This window comes from Populus trichocarpa, chromosome 3, assembly GCF_000002775.5.
Source record: "Populus trichocarpa isolate Nisqually-1 chromosome 3, P.trichocarpa_v4.1, whole genome shotgun sequence".
Lineage (NCBI taxonomy): Eukaryota > Viridiplantae > Streptophyta > Magnoliopsida > Malpighiales > Salicaceae > Populus > Populus trichocarpa.
In genome coordinates, this window is record NC_037287.2 from 16,064,457 (window position 1) to 16,080,706 (window position 16,250).

At 34.6% G+C, this 16,250-nt stretch overlaps 2 protein-coding genes across 4 annotated transcripts; both read left to right on the plus strand.

Annotated features, from left to right (window-relative positions):
• The first annotated feature begins 1,520 nt into the window (after window positions 1–1,520).
• Window positions 1,521–10,829, plus strand: LOC7497515 (serine/threonine-protein kinase BLUS1). 3 transcript variants are annotated; one of them, XR_002980954.2, is made up of 21 exons: window positions 1,521–1,876; window positions 2,965–3,219; window positions 3,332–3,456; window positions 3,556–3,600; window positions 4,022–4,103; window positions 4,229–4,297; window positions 4,495–4,665; window positions 4,752–4,817; window positions 5,798–5,866; window positions 5,979–6,050; window positions 6,201–6,544; window positions 7,406–7,542; window positions 7,725–7,819; window positions 7,888–7,926; window positions 8,014–8,070; window positions 9,148–9,249; window positions 9,360–9,411; window positions 9,497–9,552; window positions 9,674–9,918; window positions 10,011–10,062; window positions 10,255–10,287. XR_002980954.2 is itself a non-coding variant. In XM_024597645.2 (21 exons), the coding sequence occupies exons 1-21, from the start codon at window positions 1,712–1,714 to the stop codon at window positions 10,321–10,323; spliced, it is 2,187 nt and encodes a 728-aa protein (XP_024453413.1). In that variant the 5' UTR covers window positions 1,524–1,711; the 3' UTR covers window positions 10,324–10,829. The 3 variants fall into 3 exon arrangements, 2 of the variants coding, with proteins under 2 accessions (XP_024453414.1, XP_024453413.1); XM_024597645.2 differs by having other exon boundaries at window positions 1,524–1,876; window positions 9,854–9,918; window positions 10,255–10,829; XM_024597646.2 differs by lacking the exon at window positions 3,556–3,600 and having other exon boundaries at window positions 1,522–1,876; window positions 9,854–9,918; window positions 10,255–10,829.
• A 664-nt stretch (window positions 10,830–11,493) lies between these two features.
• LOC7497516 (uncharacterized) lies at window positions 11,494–13,724 on the plus strand. Its single transcript, XM_002303652.3, has 6 exons — window positions 11,494–11,774; window positions 11,853–12,065; window positions 12,170–12,249; window positions 12,794–12,869; window positions 13,100–13,228; window positions 13,320–13,724. The coding sequence occupies exons 1-6, from the start codon at window positions 11,655–11,657 to the stop codon at window positions 13,467–13,469; spliced, it is 768 nt and encodes a 255-aa protein (XP_002303688.1). The 5' UTR covers window positions 11,494–11,654; the 3' UTR covers window positions 13,470–13,724.
• Window positions 13,725–16,250: the final 2,526 nt, after the last annotated feature.

Sequence of the window (16,250 nt, forward strand, 5' to 3'; positions counted from 1 at the left end):
GCCACAAAGTCATTGACATTATGTATTTGAATGGTAAAATGATGATTTTACATTTATAAACATAACATAATTGGCCTTGTGATCAGTCTTTTATTTATTTTTACGTGGTGAAATGACTTATATGACATTTGAGACAAAAATTAATATGATGGTGGGAAGGTTTTTTTTTTTTTTTTTCATTTTAGATACACAGTTAAATAACTACAATGCCATTGAATTAAAATTATCTTTTCCCTGGGTTAAGGCTTTTTCTTTTTCTTTTTAGCTTTGTTGTTTTTGTAATTATTGAATCTAACCAGGGGTAATTTAGTATTTTGACATATATAAAATATTATTTTATTTTAAAAACTTGGTTTCACGTGACAATCACACATGAGTCCTCCTGTGATATTCAGACTACGTGTATAGTGTCGTTTGACTGTCAAACTCCAGCTTTCATGATGATGTTTTAATGCTCACAACGTTGCCTTCATTCCTAGGTTGTCATGTGTGGTAAAAAAATATCAGGTTTTGCACCGATGACTATTTTTTTCTTTTTTCTCTCTCTTCCTCGGTTTTAGAGCCTTCCCCTGCACATTTTCAAAGCAGCCCTTTAATTTTTTTCGGATTTGATCCCAATATTTTTTTATTTTAAATAATCCATATCATTGGAATTTTCTTTCAATTTAATCATCTTTTTATTTATTTACCTTTTAGACTTGGTCAACATTCTTTTAATTATGATTTTTTTAATTAAATTATATTTATAATTACATCCCCAATGTTTTATATCATTCTCTTAATTGAATTATTTTTTCAATTGCACCCCTCAATATTTTAGTTTATTTATTTTATGTCAGGTTTGATCTTTATTTTTTTGATTGCTATTTGTTTTGTTTTTTAATCTTTTTTTTATTTGAACTTTCTTTTTTGATTTTGTCCTTTAATATTTTATTGATTGAAATTTTGCTAACCTTGTTGGTCACGAGTTTAAAAGATTGGACCAAGTTGACTTAGATTTTCTAGGTTTTTTTTTTAATTAATTTTTTTTAATTTCATCATTCTATAGAGTTATCCCGATCATATATGCTAGGTCACAAGTTTCACGCGTTAACTCAGTTTGACTTAGATCAATATTGTTTTTTTTATTTATTGTTGTTGTTACCTATTTTTTTTTTTTTTATCTATGTCATCAAATTAATTAAGTTTTAACCCATTTCTATTTCTCTTATTTTTTTTTAAAATACTACCGTTAACTTCTTTTTACTCGAATTTTTTTTTTTAATCCAGCTCGAGGCGTGAATCTAAATTTAAATGTGTTTATTTTTATAATTAAGATTAATATTGAAATTAAATATAACTCAGTTATATACAAAACTCATGAGCCATGCACAAGCCACAATTTCAGCAACAAAAAAACTAAACACACCCTTTAACTATATATATAAAAAAAAGCAAAGCACGAAGTAGGTCCCAGCCATCCAATATAAACTCTTTCCACGTGTCAAAATCCTAACACATCACTCTCTCCACGTCATCGCCTCCCTCTCTCTAGTCTCCACTCTCTCCAGATTCTTTGTATTATCGGCGGTCAACGAATCAATCAAAATAAAACGCCCCTATATCCCTTAAAACGGCAACATTTTAATCTCACCAAGAAAAGAGAGAGTTACAGAACCGTCGATTACTACCGGAAGTGGTGGTGGTGGAAGATTCGCTATCTCGACGGTGGATGGGCAGGATGGGAAAGACATACACAGTGAATCCAATTGATTACAAGTTACTAGAAGAAGTAGGATATGGAGCGAGTGCCGTTGTTTATAGAGCGATCTATATTCCGTTCAATGAAGTCGTCGCTATCAAGTGTTTGGATCTCGATCGTTGCAACATTAATCTGGTTCGTGTACTTTTTTTCTTACTGTCTTGACTCATTTTTTACTTGATTTTTCTTGTAATTTGAAGTGATTTTTACTGTGATTTTAGGTCAGATCGTGTTTGATTTGATCGAATTGTGAATTGTTTGGTTTTTTTAGCTTTGAATGAACTTTTATTGAGTCGTTATAGTCAGCAGAGAAGCGGATTGATTGAGATTTTAAGTGATAATTGGGTTCATTCTTGTGACTGTGATTGTTTTTGAATTTGATTTATGATTTTTTTGTTAATTTAGCGGTCTTGATTCGATATAGTATAGGATTGCTCATCTACAATGAACTTTTCACTTTGAATTATAGATACAGGTCAAATTCGATAAGTTTTTATTTCAGAGTTTTTAAGTTTTAATGCATTTGTAAAATTATTTTTAATGAATTCGAGACTCATATGTGAATTTTAGTTAAATCGGATCAAAGTGGAAAAATTTGGCAGACTTGAAATTGGTAATTGCAGTATGCTTTTCATATATAATTATGTATGCTTACACGTTTGCCTTCTTAATTCAGTAGGTGAAAATAACATTTTTGATAAAAATCAATTTCAGCATTTTGAAGTTTAATGCTCACTAACTCATACTGATTGGTGCAGCGCTTGCTGTTAAAGAAAACATTTCGGATTATGGTGATTTGGCTTTTATCATATTTTTTGCATACTTATAATTATGGAATGGAATAATTAATAAAGCACCGATTACAAGTCACAGCACTAGTTAGTGAAATGAAGTTACAAAAAGGGCTGGTATCTCTTGGACTAACCTTTTGGAGCTGGATATAAGATTTTGCAAAATTCAGTCATATGTTGGTGAATGGATTTCAGATACTGCTAGCTTTCTGATCGTAGTGATATAAAACCCAGAAAAGGAATGTGCTTGGAAGCTTTTATTGAATATTTGAAAGACTATTGCTCTGGGTTTGTGCATTTGTCCTGATAGTAGATATTTTCAGTTGTTCTATTAGTTAAACTCTGCTCTTCTTACTGATTTTGTCTGTGTAAGCTGTTCATTAATGTCCATTGTTTATTTAAGTGGCTATTTGATGCATTTTTTTAATATAGGATGACATAAGGAGGGAAGCTCAAACCATGAGTTTGATAGATCATCCAAATCTTATTAGAGCATATTGTTCGTTTGTTGTTGACCATAATCTATGGGTGGTCATGCCATTCATGGCTGAGGGTTCTTGTTTGCACCTCATGAAGATAGCATATTCTGATGGATTTGAGGAGCCTGCTATCGGTTCTATTCTAAAAGAAACCCTCAAGGCTTTGGAGTACCTGCATCAACAAGGGCATATTCATCGGGATGTTAAGGTCAGCAAAGCATTAAGATGGCACAGTTATTTCACCAGATGGTCCAAGTTTCTCTTTTTTATTTTTCAACACCATGTCTCATGTTAACTTTTATTTTCAATTGTTTTTGCAGGCTGGAAACATACTACTGGATACAAATGGAGATGTAAAGCTTGCTGATTTTGGTGTTTCAGCTTGCATGTTTGATGCAGGTGATCGACAACGCTCCAGAAATACTTTTGTGGGGACTCCATGCTGGTAAATATTATCAGTAATGATTTATATGTAATTTGAGTTTTGAGATGTATTTATACTAGAAAGTGTTTTCCTCCGCGCTCTTTAACTTTCAAATTGCAGGATGGCACCTGAGGTTTTGCAGCCAGGAAGTGGATATAATTCCAAGTGAGTTTTTTTTTAATGTAATTTGTCAAGTTAGATTTCCCTGATTGCAACTTATTAAGCTATGTTTACATCCACTTCCTGTGTTCCCTAAAACCCTTGGCAGTACTTGTCATGTTCCAAATTTGGGTTTGAGTGTATATATGCATTCTTGTGTGTGCAAGCCTTGTAAATAAGTTTGGCTACACTTTTTAGTCTTGTTTTTGGATGACAGAAGTTCTCATGATACTTTCACTTCTTTCCTTGGAGGAACTCTCTCACACTCTCTGCTCTTTTTTTTCTTCTGATATCATTTTTTTTTAATTGATGGTTAGGCAGAACTTGTACCTTTATCTATTGAAGAAACTGACTGTGAATTAAAATTGAGAAAGAAAAGAAAACTCCTATAAGCTTGTTGCTTGATTGCTTCTTTCTTCCTGTTCAGGGCTGATATTTGGTCATTTGGTATAACGGCACTTGAGTTGGCGCATGGCCACGCACCTTTCTCAAAATATCCTCCAATGAAGGTATTTCCATTTATTAGTATTCAACAAGAATGTTCACTGAGATACAGCTTGAGCTCAGGGAAGCTTTAATTTAAGTGGCTTACTGAGATACCTTTTATTTTTCCTGTTATCTTTCATTCTGTTAGGTTCTTCTCATGACCATACAGAATGCTCCTCCTGGTCTTGATTATGATCGTGATAAAAAGTTCTCTAAGGTATTGAAACTCTTTCTCGCTAGATTTTCACAACAATTGATTTACTCTGAAAATGCATTCACATATAAGAAAAATTGCACCATTTTCTTTGCTGGGCTGGTAAGAATGTCGGAAGGCTTCTAGTATAGCTGTCATCACTGATTTCTTTTTCCAATGTATATTAAGGTTCTAATTTGAGGATTTCCAGTTGTGATCAGTCTTTTAAAGAAATGGTTGCAATGTGCCTTGTGAAAGATCAAACAAAGAGGCCAACTGCTGAGAAGTTATTGAAACATTCCTTTTTCAAGCATGTGAAGCCTCCAGAACTTTCTGTGAAGAAGTTGTTTGCGGACTTGCCCCCACTTTGGAATCGTGTGAAAGCTATTCAGGTTAGCGATCATATTGGTACAATGCTTGATTTGTGCCTCATGTTTTTCTGGTTGTGCTGTTTTATGAACTTGCTGAGATATTGCAGCTTAAAGATGCTGCACAGCTGGCTCTAAAGAAAATGCCTTCAGCTGAACAAGAGGCATTGTCACAGGTTAGCACACTTCTCAACGTCATAAGATGATGCTTTTCACCTGTTTAATTGATGCACTTGCAGAAGCTCATCGTACATTGCTTTCCTAGCAAATACTTCTTCATTAATTTCTTCCTATTCCTTTTCTTGCTTGGTTGGATTACATAAGTTTAATGTTCGTTTTAGCACCCTCAGCTGTTCTTAGACACTGATTTTTGGTTATATTTTTTAGTCATTTAAGTATATCCCCGCTTTGGGGTTCTACAGATGTCTATTGCTTATCAAGACACTAACAGGTGACAAACAGTAACCAGTGTCATTTGGTCCCATAATTGAATATCCCTTTTCTTTCTTACTGTTGAATGAGTTGACCAATAAAATGTTTCTTATGCTTTCCCTTAGAATTTTTTAAACCAGAGATCATAATCCATAAGAAGCTATTTGTTCATAAAATAAAATATGATCATTTAGCTTTTAACTATAGACCCTGTTTAAATAAAAGAAATGGTTCAATTGAAACAAAAAACACTGGGTATTTCCTTGACCAGCTAAATGGAAAGAGATGTTGGCTTGCACTTTCTTTCTGGCAATCCATGCCATAAGATTAGTATTATGTAACAAGGTTATAGCTCTTTTACTTCTTTTACTTTCTTCACCAAAATGTGCTCCTTGACTTGCTCTCGCTACTCAATCCCACTGTAGAACCAAGCCAACAGTACAGACAAATATAAGCACATATTCTTTTTCCAATAAAACCTGTTTATCTTAATTTTGTGCCAATAATAACAGTTATAATCTCTTCTGATTTAGAAAATGCTATCATTTAAATTCTTGGGTGACGGTATCTACTGTGCCAGGGTATTTAGTATGGTGTATTAAGAACTGAAAGTATAATTGAGGACAAGCAACATTTATAGGTCAAATGTATTTGTACCCACGACCTACTTTATTATTTCTTTCTTTCTGACCTCTTATGTAATGACTTGTCTTACCCTCATCAGAGCGAGTACCATCGAGGAGTTAGTGCCTGGAATTTTGACCTTGATGATTTGAAAGCCCAAGCATCTCTAGTAAGCTAACCATCTAAATGCTTTGTTTAATGAGGCTGCATTTTTTCTTCATTTTGGTAGTATTTTTCTCGTTGGTTATACAATTAGGAGATAATTGTGCCTTTTCTTCTAGGTGCAAGATGATGATGATGATATACTAGAGACGAGGGAAGAAGATGAAAGTGTGAAATTTGGTGGTGATAAGGTATAGATGAGTTATTTGTCACTGAAGACTTCTTTTATTAATCTGAAGTTGTCACCAGGCCTTATATATTTACTTTTGCTTCTTGAGATACCTCTGTTGCTTTAGGAATTTTTTGGTTCTCAAGCAAATGAGCTTGTTTGTTGTTTGCAGGTCACTACTGGTTCCCAATCTAGTTCATTGAATGTAAATTCGAAGAGTGAAATGCAGCAGGCTGAGTACAGCAGACAATTAAGTGGTGGTAAATTGCCTCGGGTGGATAACTTAAACAGAAAGGGCAGGTTACCAGAAAGTGACTTGCTGGAAACCAGTAGCCAGGAAAAAGTTGGGTGGAAGAGAAATGGATCAAGCACCGAAGCAAAGGCGTCAACCTCAGAAAATGATGTGATGCAAGCCAAGGCCAAAACAGTGAAAAGTCGCCAAACCCTTAGCGGGCCACTCATGCCTGGTACGGTACTTTCTCATTCATTGTCAGAAAGGGGGCGCACTTCTGAAAGGTCTGTTTTTTTCTTTTTTAGTTTGTCTTTCAGCATTAACTATGCGCCAATTAGAGCTGTTTGAAATATAATGTTTCATGGGTGGTGGTTTTGTTTGTGTAACTTGTGTTAATGATGGTACTTAAAGGCCTTGCTCCCTGTACTTGACATAACTCTAGCCTGCTTCCCAAACTTGCAAAAGGAAGGTAGTTCATTAGGTTGAATGGGTAGTTTATTGAGCATTTGGAATTACTTCAAGATATGATACTATAAATTGGCTGGTGCTTTGTTGAGCATGAGTTGATTGTAATAAATTGTAACAATCCTTCTTGAACTGAAGAATGCCAGGTCCTGAGTAAGAGCTTCATTACTATTTTATGAAAGTTCAATTTGTCATTTTATACTTTTGACACAACATTCTTCTTACAATAGGATATTGAAAGAAGATATCAATTAAAGAAAACAATGTTTTACATGAATTCTACATTTGATTAGCCTTCAATTACTTAATGCTTCTTCGATACACACTTTCACATTTTGTAGCCAGAGAACCTTCGTTAAAAAGCTAGCAGAAATAATGCTCGTGTGTTACATTCTCTTTCACATTTTGCAGCCAAAGAACCTTAGTTAAAAGTTAGCAGAGAAAGATGTGGTATAGTGGCTTTTTGGGAGTTGAATTTTGATGTTTAGTATAGAAACGAGGATAGAATGTCCAATCCCTTCTGTATGTCTTTGTTGAGGAAAACTAGTTTGTGTAAACACTGATTTACTTGAACTTGAATGTTATTGCCCAAATTTATGAAACTAGTGTATGCTTTGCTGTCTCTATATTTCTGTATGCTCCAAATTGAAATTATCAGGCTCTTGTCTGTTGGTTAATAGGTTTGAGAATGAAAGACAGCCAACAGCTGAAAGAGCCACCCGTGAAATTCGAAAAGCTCCAAGCTTTAGCGGTCCTCTAATTCTTCCAAATCGAGCTTCAGCAAACAGTTTTTCAGCTCCCATAAAATCTTCAGGAGGTACAAAAATACATTTTGTATTAAAGATTACCACAGCTATCACTATTGTTACTTAGTTTCCCCTTTTTTGTTATTACCATCATAATCACCAAAAAGAGTGAGAACTTAAAGCTATCAAATGGTGCCGCCATTCCTATAACATAGCTTATGAATTTGTTATCATTACTTGTTTCCAATAATAGGATTTAGAGATTCTTTGGATGAAAAGCCGAAGACAAATCTAGTCCAAATAAAGGGGAGGTTCTCAGTTACATCAGAAAATTTAGATCTTGTAAAGGTAACACTCAATTCTTATGGCATGCTATCTTATTATCTGACTCTCACTAACTAAAGAATGTGCCCTAGGATATTCCATTAAGTACAGTTCCACGCCGGTCTTCCCAAGTAAGTGGCTCATCTTTACCCAGTAGTTTTTAGTAACTACTATTGTTGTCTCCTTCTCATTTGATGTTTTGTTCTTGTGATTTTCAGTCTCCACTGAAAAAGTCTGCTAGTGTTGGTGAATGGATGTTTGAACCCAAGCAAATGGTATGTGCTTTGACCTTTTGTTGATGTATGTAGCTCTTGATATTGATCAAACAAATTTATCCCCAAGTTTATGAGATTCTTTTTGAAAGATGGTGGAATTAAAGTGTCCACTGAGTCAATAGCTTTAGAAACCAAGTTGGGCGTAGTTTTGCTCTTAATTTCAAGATAAAGCATGACTTGATTTGTTATCAAGTCTTACTTTTATATATACACTAGTTAGGTGGCCTGCGCTGCGCCGCGGATTAATTTTTTTTGGCATAAAAAATATCAAAAAAAGCTAAGATCCAAGAGTGTTAGGTCTATCTACAAAGCTAGATTCAAGAGCCTTGGGTCTGGCTGCAATGCCTGACTCAAGAGTAATATTTATAATACAAATAATAATATTTTTAATATTAATAATAATATTAAACTTGCATGACCCAAGTTTAAGTGAGTCTGCCTACAACATCAAGCCCAAGAGCCTTAGATGTGTGTCTGGCTGCAAGGTCATGTCATGAAAGTGTGATAACTAAATAGAAAAAAAATTAATATTACAGAATGAAATTAAACAAAAAAAAAAGATTAATTGAAAAGGAAAAAACAAAGAAAAAAACAACAAAGCAAAGAACTATTCCAATGAATAGTGCTTTGCGATGAGAGGTATAGTAAAATCCCCACATGAGATCACGATAATCTAATGAAAAGTAAACAAAACAAATCATGAAGTTTAATTCTCAATCAAATCGATATTAAAAGATGAAATTGGAAGAAAAAAACTAATTAAGAAAAGGAAAAAAAATCTGAGTCAACTGGGTTAACCCGCCAAACCAGGTTAACCTGTCAAACTTGAGATCCGTGTCATGAGAGTGTAATAACTGAATAGAAAAAAATTTAATATTAATGAACTAAATTAAACAAAAAAAATTAAAAAAAAAAAACCTATAACTAAAAGGCATCAGCCTTTTACTGTGGATTGCATTGATCCACAGTAAAAAGCTGATGCATTTTAGTTTATATATATATATATATATATATATATATATATAACTCATACTTTTTCTCTCAGACTCTGAATATTCTCGTGTTTTTTTTTCTCAGCCTGTGAATAATCAGCCTCCAAAAGAGGTTAACAACAATAGTGTACCTGCATTACTCTTGCCTCATCTTCAGAATCTTTTTCAGCAGACCTCAATTCAACAGGTAAAGACTTACAGTTGAGTTGTTTTTCCTTTCAAGGTTTGTTTGCCTTGAATTCTGTAAAATCTAAAGCCAGTCGTTCTTGTAATCAGATTATTTTTTTTTAATTCCAGGATATTATTATGAATTTATTGAATAGCTTGCAGCCAGCCGAGGCTGTAGAAGGTGAGTAACAAATCTGTTACCGCATGCTATTTGGTATGATTTTAGGGGTGAAGCAATTGAACAAGTTGTGGGTGTTTTATTTCAGCTGCTCAAAATGGAAAGTTGCCACCACTGCCTCGTGGTTCAGAGAATAATGGAAGTGTGAGCAGATTTTCTATCTATAATGCAGCTCTTGGGTTTCAATTCTTGTATACAAGCATATCCATTGTTAAGATCTAAGTATTTCTCTGGTGATGATGTTTTATTGGGACTTGGCACGCAGGGTCATATAACTGAACTTGTGTTGATTCCACATTTTGCAAGAGGACACTTATTTGTGAAAATTGCTTTTTGATTATTTCTTTTGCATTTCCTCAAATTACCGAGTCTACTTCATAGTGACCATTGGGATTGCTGTATCATTGTGGAATATTCCCAAACTCTGATCTACTCATTCTCACAGGTTGAATCAGCATCCTCTGAGAGGGAGAGGTCATTATTGATAAAGATCACCGAGCTTCAAAATAGGTTGATCATTTGTCCTTTCCTTACTTGTGTTTATACCTTTCCTTTCTGGTCTTTATACATATGTAAGTTTAATTTTCACTCACCTGTTGCAGGATGATGAATTTAACCAATGAACTAAATTCTGAAAAGCTAAAATATGAGCAAGTAAGTTGCTTGTGAGGATTGATTTTGCTGTCTTTGCCCTGCTTTATTATCATGCGCTTAGGGAAGTAGGATGATTTCTAATAGGAGCCTCACCCCTTCTTTCATGATGAGCCAAACACAAGAGTTGAATATGTAGAACATTTATACCCAGTTCTGAGGTGAATTAAGTTGAGAATGTTGTCATTTTTACAGTTGCAACAGCAGCTGAAAGCCATAACTGGTGGGGAAGAGAACGGTGAAAGGAGTGATGTTGACTCCTGAAAGCTTAATTCTTATCACCGTAAAGTGAAACCTTGTAAATTCAGCCAAGAGCTGTACATCATGCAGATAAGTGCTTGCGATTCTTTTTATGGGCCGGATTGGAACCATCTTCGAGTATGGCTACGGAGGAAGGTTGCAAAGGACAAGTACGGTTTGCATGTATCTTCTGCAAATCCGTTACAAACAGTTCTTTGAAGATCGTACCATATCAAGTTCAAGCGGAAACAATCTTTTCTTGTGCCAGGCGAGGTGTATCTGCAAGTTGACAGAAATTTCCTTTTTAACCGTTTGTTTAAATCAGTTGCCATGAGAGAGTAGAAAGATTCGAGTGTTTGTTTATATATACGTCTTAATACTTAATCAGGTTATTCAAATGTATTATTTTGTTCATACATATTCGATCTTGTACATGTTGGTAGAACTTTCACCTGTACTGCTGCTACTACTACTACGCACTTGGGGATTTCACAACTATTAGAGAATGGAGAGCCATAAATTTCCCCTTCCCTCTTTATGGATTTTTTGTTTGATGCTTGTTGTACCTGCTATCGGCCTCATTGTCAAGGGTGCACGTACATCTCTATTTCATGTGAAGTCAGGGCATCATGAATTAAGAGTCCAATTTAGCAGCAGCTTTGTAACCGGCATGGAAAGATGGAAGTTAATTTCAGTGCATGCGTAATACAACAGAGCAAAAGAGTCCCTTTTGCCAGCATCTTGATCTAAGCCTTCCATGACTTTCAAAAGCCTTGATGTTAACTTCTACTTGAACATTATATTAGATTGGAGACTCAATTCGTGATGAAAAATATATTAGGGATTTAATTGAGGTTTTCTCTTTAAGTTGGAGGCTTTTTTGGTTTTTACAATATAAACAAATCCCTTGAGGTCAATGGTATGCTAATTGGCATGAAAATTAAGGAATTAGAAAGACATTTTAATTTAAATATTATATTTGAAATAACAATGAAGAGTTGAAATTAAATTTAAAATTTTTAATACTTTGCTTTTAAAATATAAAAATAATAATTAAAAAGTAATTTTATTAAGGATGATAGTAATAAAAACAATAAAGATTTGAGTAAAAATGATTATTATAATAATGGTACGAAATATATTTTTTTATAGCGATTTTATATATATATATATATATATATAGAGAGAGAGAGAGAGAGAGAGAGAGAGAGAGAAGCTGTCAGCATGTATGACCATGATGTACCCACACACACTCTTCTCAAGAAGTACGAAACTCAAGATTCTGCCTTAATTCCTTCCTTCCTACCTTTGATCACACTCTCTCCTTAAAACCCAATCTCCATCTCCTCCCTTCAATGATCACACTGGCCACCACCGCTTCACTTTCTCCTTCCCTAAAACCTCCTAACTTAACTTCGCCACTCATCAAACTAGAACCCTCTTTTTTCCACCACCACTGTAAAACCCTCATCAAGGTAAAACAAAACAAAACACTGCAAATTCTCTTCTTTTTTTACTCCCCTTTGAACTTTTTTTTGTTGTTGTTAATACAGAGGAAGAAGTTTAACAGGGGAATATGCAGGGCAGCGTTGTCAGACGACACCCCGTTTGCTGTTGCTATCAGTGTGTGTATGCTGAGCTCTTTGCTTTTACCAAACACAGCTACTAAGGATGAGGAGGAGGAGAGTGATTCGGGGATTACTACTACTGATACGAGAATTGCTGTTATGGGTATCATCAGTTTCATTCCTTACTTTAATTGGTTGGTAAGTGTGTTGGTCTGTGTTTGATTTTTAAAATTTTTGTATTTGTTGTGTTTTTGGAATCTGGGTCTCGATAAAGTTCTGATCTTTTGTTGTTTTGTTGGCAGAGTTGGGTTTTTGCTTGGCTTGATACTGGGAAAAGGAGATATGCTATTTATTCTCTTGTTTACTTGGCCCCTTATTTGAGGTTTTTTTCCCCTTTTGTTTTATAGTACCATGCTTACATTATCTCTCTTTATTCTGATTTTTTAATATGGCATCCATTTTTTTTTTATGCTTTGCTAAGTTTTATAAGAGATGTTGATTTGTAGTGTAGGTTGTCTTTCTTGGTTAGGAAGTGATTATGGAGTGTGAACATTTGGGACTTGTTGTCCACATATGTTGTGTCTTGCTAATTTGGTTATGACTGTTAATGCAAAATGTGAACTTTGAGTTGGAGTTTACAGGGTATTCATTCAAGATTTTCACAAATTTGTTAATGTTGATTAGAAGCTATATATTTTAGTTCGATTGATATATTGATGATGGACTTATAATGTGAATCAGTTTGTTCTTTATTAAAGAGTTAAGTGTGTGGTCAAACAATTTCCGGGCTTAATATATTACACTGTCTGATGCTATCAAGGATAATCTACAGTGCCTGCTTAATTACAGTTAATTTGAACATGTTAGTTGATTATGGATTGGATGCATGGATTTGATTATGTAATTTTTCTTATCTGGCTCAATAGATCAAATATGTCTCTGTCTCCCGAGGATAGCTGGCTGCCTATTGCTAGCATTATTTTTGGAATTGTTCATGTTCAGGTATAACATCTATAAAACCATTTTGGTTACCTTCTGGTTTGGGGTTTCTCTACTTATTCACATCGTTATGATAGACCAGTAGAAGAAACTATGGAAGATAGACTCTGACAGAAACATAATGTTTGAAGTATTAGCAGAACTAAATAAGAGCAAGAACTCCAACTTAATGATTTTGGTTACCGTCATCCAAGATATAAAGTGTTCATATTTGTGCCACTAATTTTTTGCAGCTAGAAGCAAGCATAAAAAATGGAGATGTTCAGGGATTTCAATTATTTAGCAAAGCAGCCAAGTTTCTTCCATTGCCGGGAAAAAAGAAAGATATCATTTTGAGGGAGCATCAGGAACCATTGGAGGAGGTATCAATCAATGGAAGTCCTTTTTTAATTTTCGTTTCATTCTTCTAATGATCTGTGAGATTATAGTTGAGTTTCTCACTTTCCATGTTAGGAGAGAGAAGGAGAACACATGAATCTGCCAACCGCAGACAAGCAATCAAGAAACGAGCTTCGGCAGAGAGGAGTCCCAAGAAACCACCCAGAAAATCGAGCGCACTCAAATGGAGGTTGGGATGACGATGATGAGCAGAGGAAACAATAGAACAACAGCTTCATGGTTAATGTGACTTGGTTAAATAGATGCTCTTTTGATAGCAATGCCATGGTTCCTGTTCCTTCACAGCACACTACTTTGGAAACATATTTCGGCCTTAGATATGAGATCACAAGATAGAGATACTCCCATGTTGATGTTTTGAATTAGGAAAGCAGAGGGACAAAATTTGTTTTGCGACTTAAAAATGACAAATCGTTCCAATAATGAAACATAACACGGGCTGGATGACATTGTCCCCAACTGACATGCCTTTGTGGTCGAAGCGGTAGACACTATGCATTTTTTATGTTTGCATTCATAAAAAGTGGAGGAGAAACCTTGTTGCCGGCGCTTTAAATTTGTCGTTATCATCTGTGCTCAAGTAGAACAACTCTTTCCGCATCTGGGAAGGTTGCTGGCTCTTTAAATCTGTCGTTACTATTTGTGCTCAAGTAGAACAACTCTTTCTGCATCTGGGGGCGCAAGTATCATTTTTTTGACACCCAAAAATTACCAGCTAAAATGATGGCAGCCGGACTGGTTAAAAGAGCGTCTTACAGCGTAAATAAATGGCAAACGGACGGAAGATTTAGTTCCCTAAACCCTCTGTGAATTGTTCACAAGTGACAATGGCAAAAGTTCAATGTTTGGGTAATTGCTAAGCTGAATAGAGGCCTCTCTCTTACGATTTATCCTGCTAAAATTTGGACCTCGACGGGAGCACGAATGACCCAGGCTACGTTCTACCAAAAAACAGCTTGACTGGTAAGAACCCTGTGATTATTGCTGCTTGGATTTGAAGATAGAAACCGCATTGTTTTCAGTCCTGCTATCTCTGCAGTACATGAACAATTCTTTTTTTTTTCTTGGGTAAATTACAATAACCCCTTTAGGTATCATGAGTACTCAAAAGTGAGCGCATCTTATTACGCCTCAAACGTGTGATGCCTGCTAATAATTTGAATACGCAAGGCTGGTGCAACGAAGCCTCTGGAGACACTAGATTGCAGTATAGGACTAGCACGGCTCTTCCAGCACACCGGTCAATCTGCTTTAGTCACAGGGGAGGTAAGAATTCGGTTTTAGAATTGTTAAGAAAGGGCAAGGAAAGACTGAATCAAAGCACGTAACCAGCATGACGATGATATGCTTCAGGGTAGATTAAGAAAACATGACAAGCTTTAAGAAAGAACAAGGAGAGTGAACCAGATGTTAAAAGATATGATCTTTAAGTGGTTTCTGTGGTTCTGCAGATTGTAGTAAACTACAAAAATACTAAAATATTCTTGGAAGCTAGTATTAAGGTTTTATTTTTACGTGGAGGAGCAAAAACATGACACCACGGTTCCAATAAAAAGCTATTTCACTCAATGACTTCGGGGCAACATGTTGGTACATTTGCTAGTATATGCTTACAAGTAAGATTTTAATTTTCACATAAAATGCAAAGGATAGTTAGATTGGATAGAATTTGGACTTGGCGAAAAAAATGAGTATCAAATGAAAGATTTAAGGTAATAAAATTACTAAAAAAGAAGCATTAGTTGTTTGTCCACTTATAAAATAATATTACTTTTTAAACCATAATTTTAGATTTTATTTTAATTTAATTCTCATTTCAAGTTTTATTAAGACGTACTTAGAGGCATACTAGCCCGTTTCATTATCTATACAAAAATAATCAATATTAAGCAATATCACCCCTCCCATCGTTAGCTGCAGTAGATATGGGTATTGGAAGTTTGATTGTTTTCGTATGGCATAAACGAAACGCCAAGAAAGCTGAGTTGAAGGTTCCTGCTGTCGCCTCGGCCTTAATCTTGTGGAGAAGAGCTGTGGACTCTTCCTGAAGCTGTTCTTGCTTTGGCCCAACTAAAGCCACCCATTCGCAATATATTTGTAGTTTCCTAGAAAAACACTTGCTCTATAAATGAAATTTGAGATCGTTAAATTACGAAAGAATATTGCAAGTTTAGTTAAAAATTATGGAGAATATTATTAGTATTGTGATAATTATTATTTTTTAAAATAATTTTTATTTAAAAATATATTAAAATAATATATTTTTTAATTTCTTTAATTCATTTTTAACATGAACATACCAAAATAATCTAAAAACATCAAAAATAAATAAATTAAAACAAATAAAAATTATTTTTTTCACAAAAACACTTTACCACCGCAAAAACAAACAGAGAAATGCAGGTGTTTTCTACTTAATACATTCAAATAATTTTTTTCAGATTTTTTTTAAAATTTTTTAACACCAATACATCAAACACTAAAAAAAATATTAATTTAATAATATTTCAAACCACATGCACTCAAACACAGGAGATGCCAAACAAGCAAATGGCAGCACTCATTTTATGTTTACGCGCCACCACATGAAAAGATAGATGTGTGCGTGAGCGCACGCGTATGATGAAGGTAACAGCTTTCTATGCATCAAACCAAAGATTAATCTTTGAGAACTAATCCTACACAATGGTGAAGTTCTAAATCAAACACGGAAATCAATCAGATCTCCATAATTTTCCAAATTTCTCTCTCCCTTGCTATAGGATCCAAGACTTCAGGCAGAATATTGCACTGTAAATTAAGAGACTCGATGAATCATGGTATGCTTTCATTTCTACATCATTATTGGAATTGCCAGAAGAATGCAATATACTGGGATTATATCTCAAAACATTTGTAGTGCCAATGTTATGATTAAAACAAAACACGTGCCTAACATAAATCAACGAATCCAACTCATTCAGTATGTAATGTTACGCATCAAAA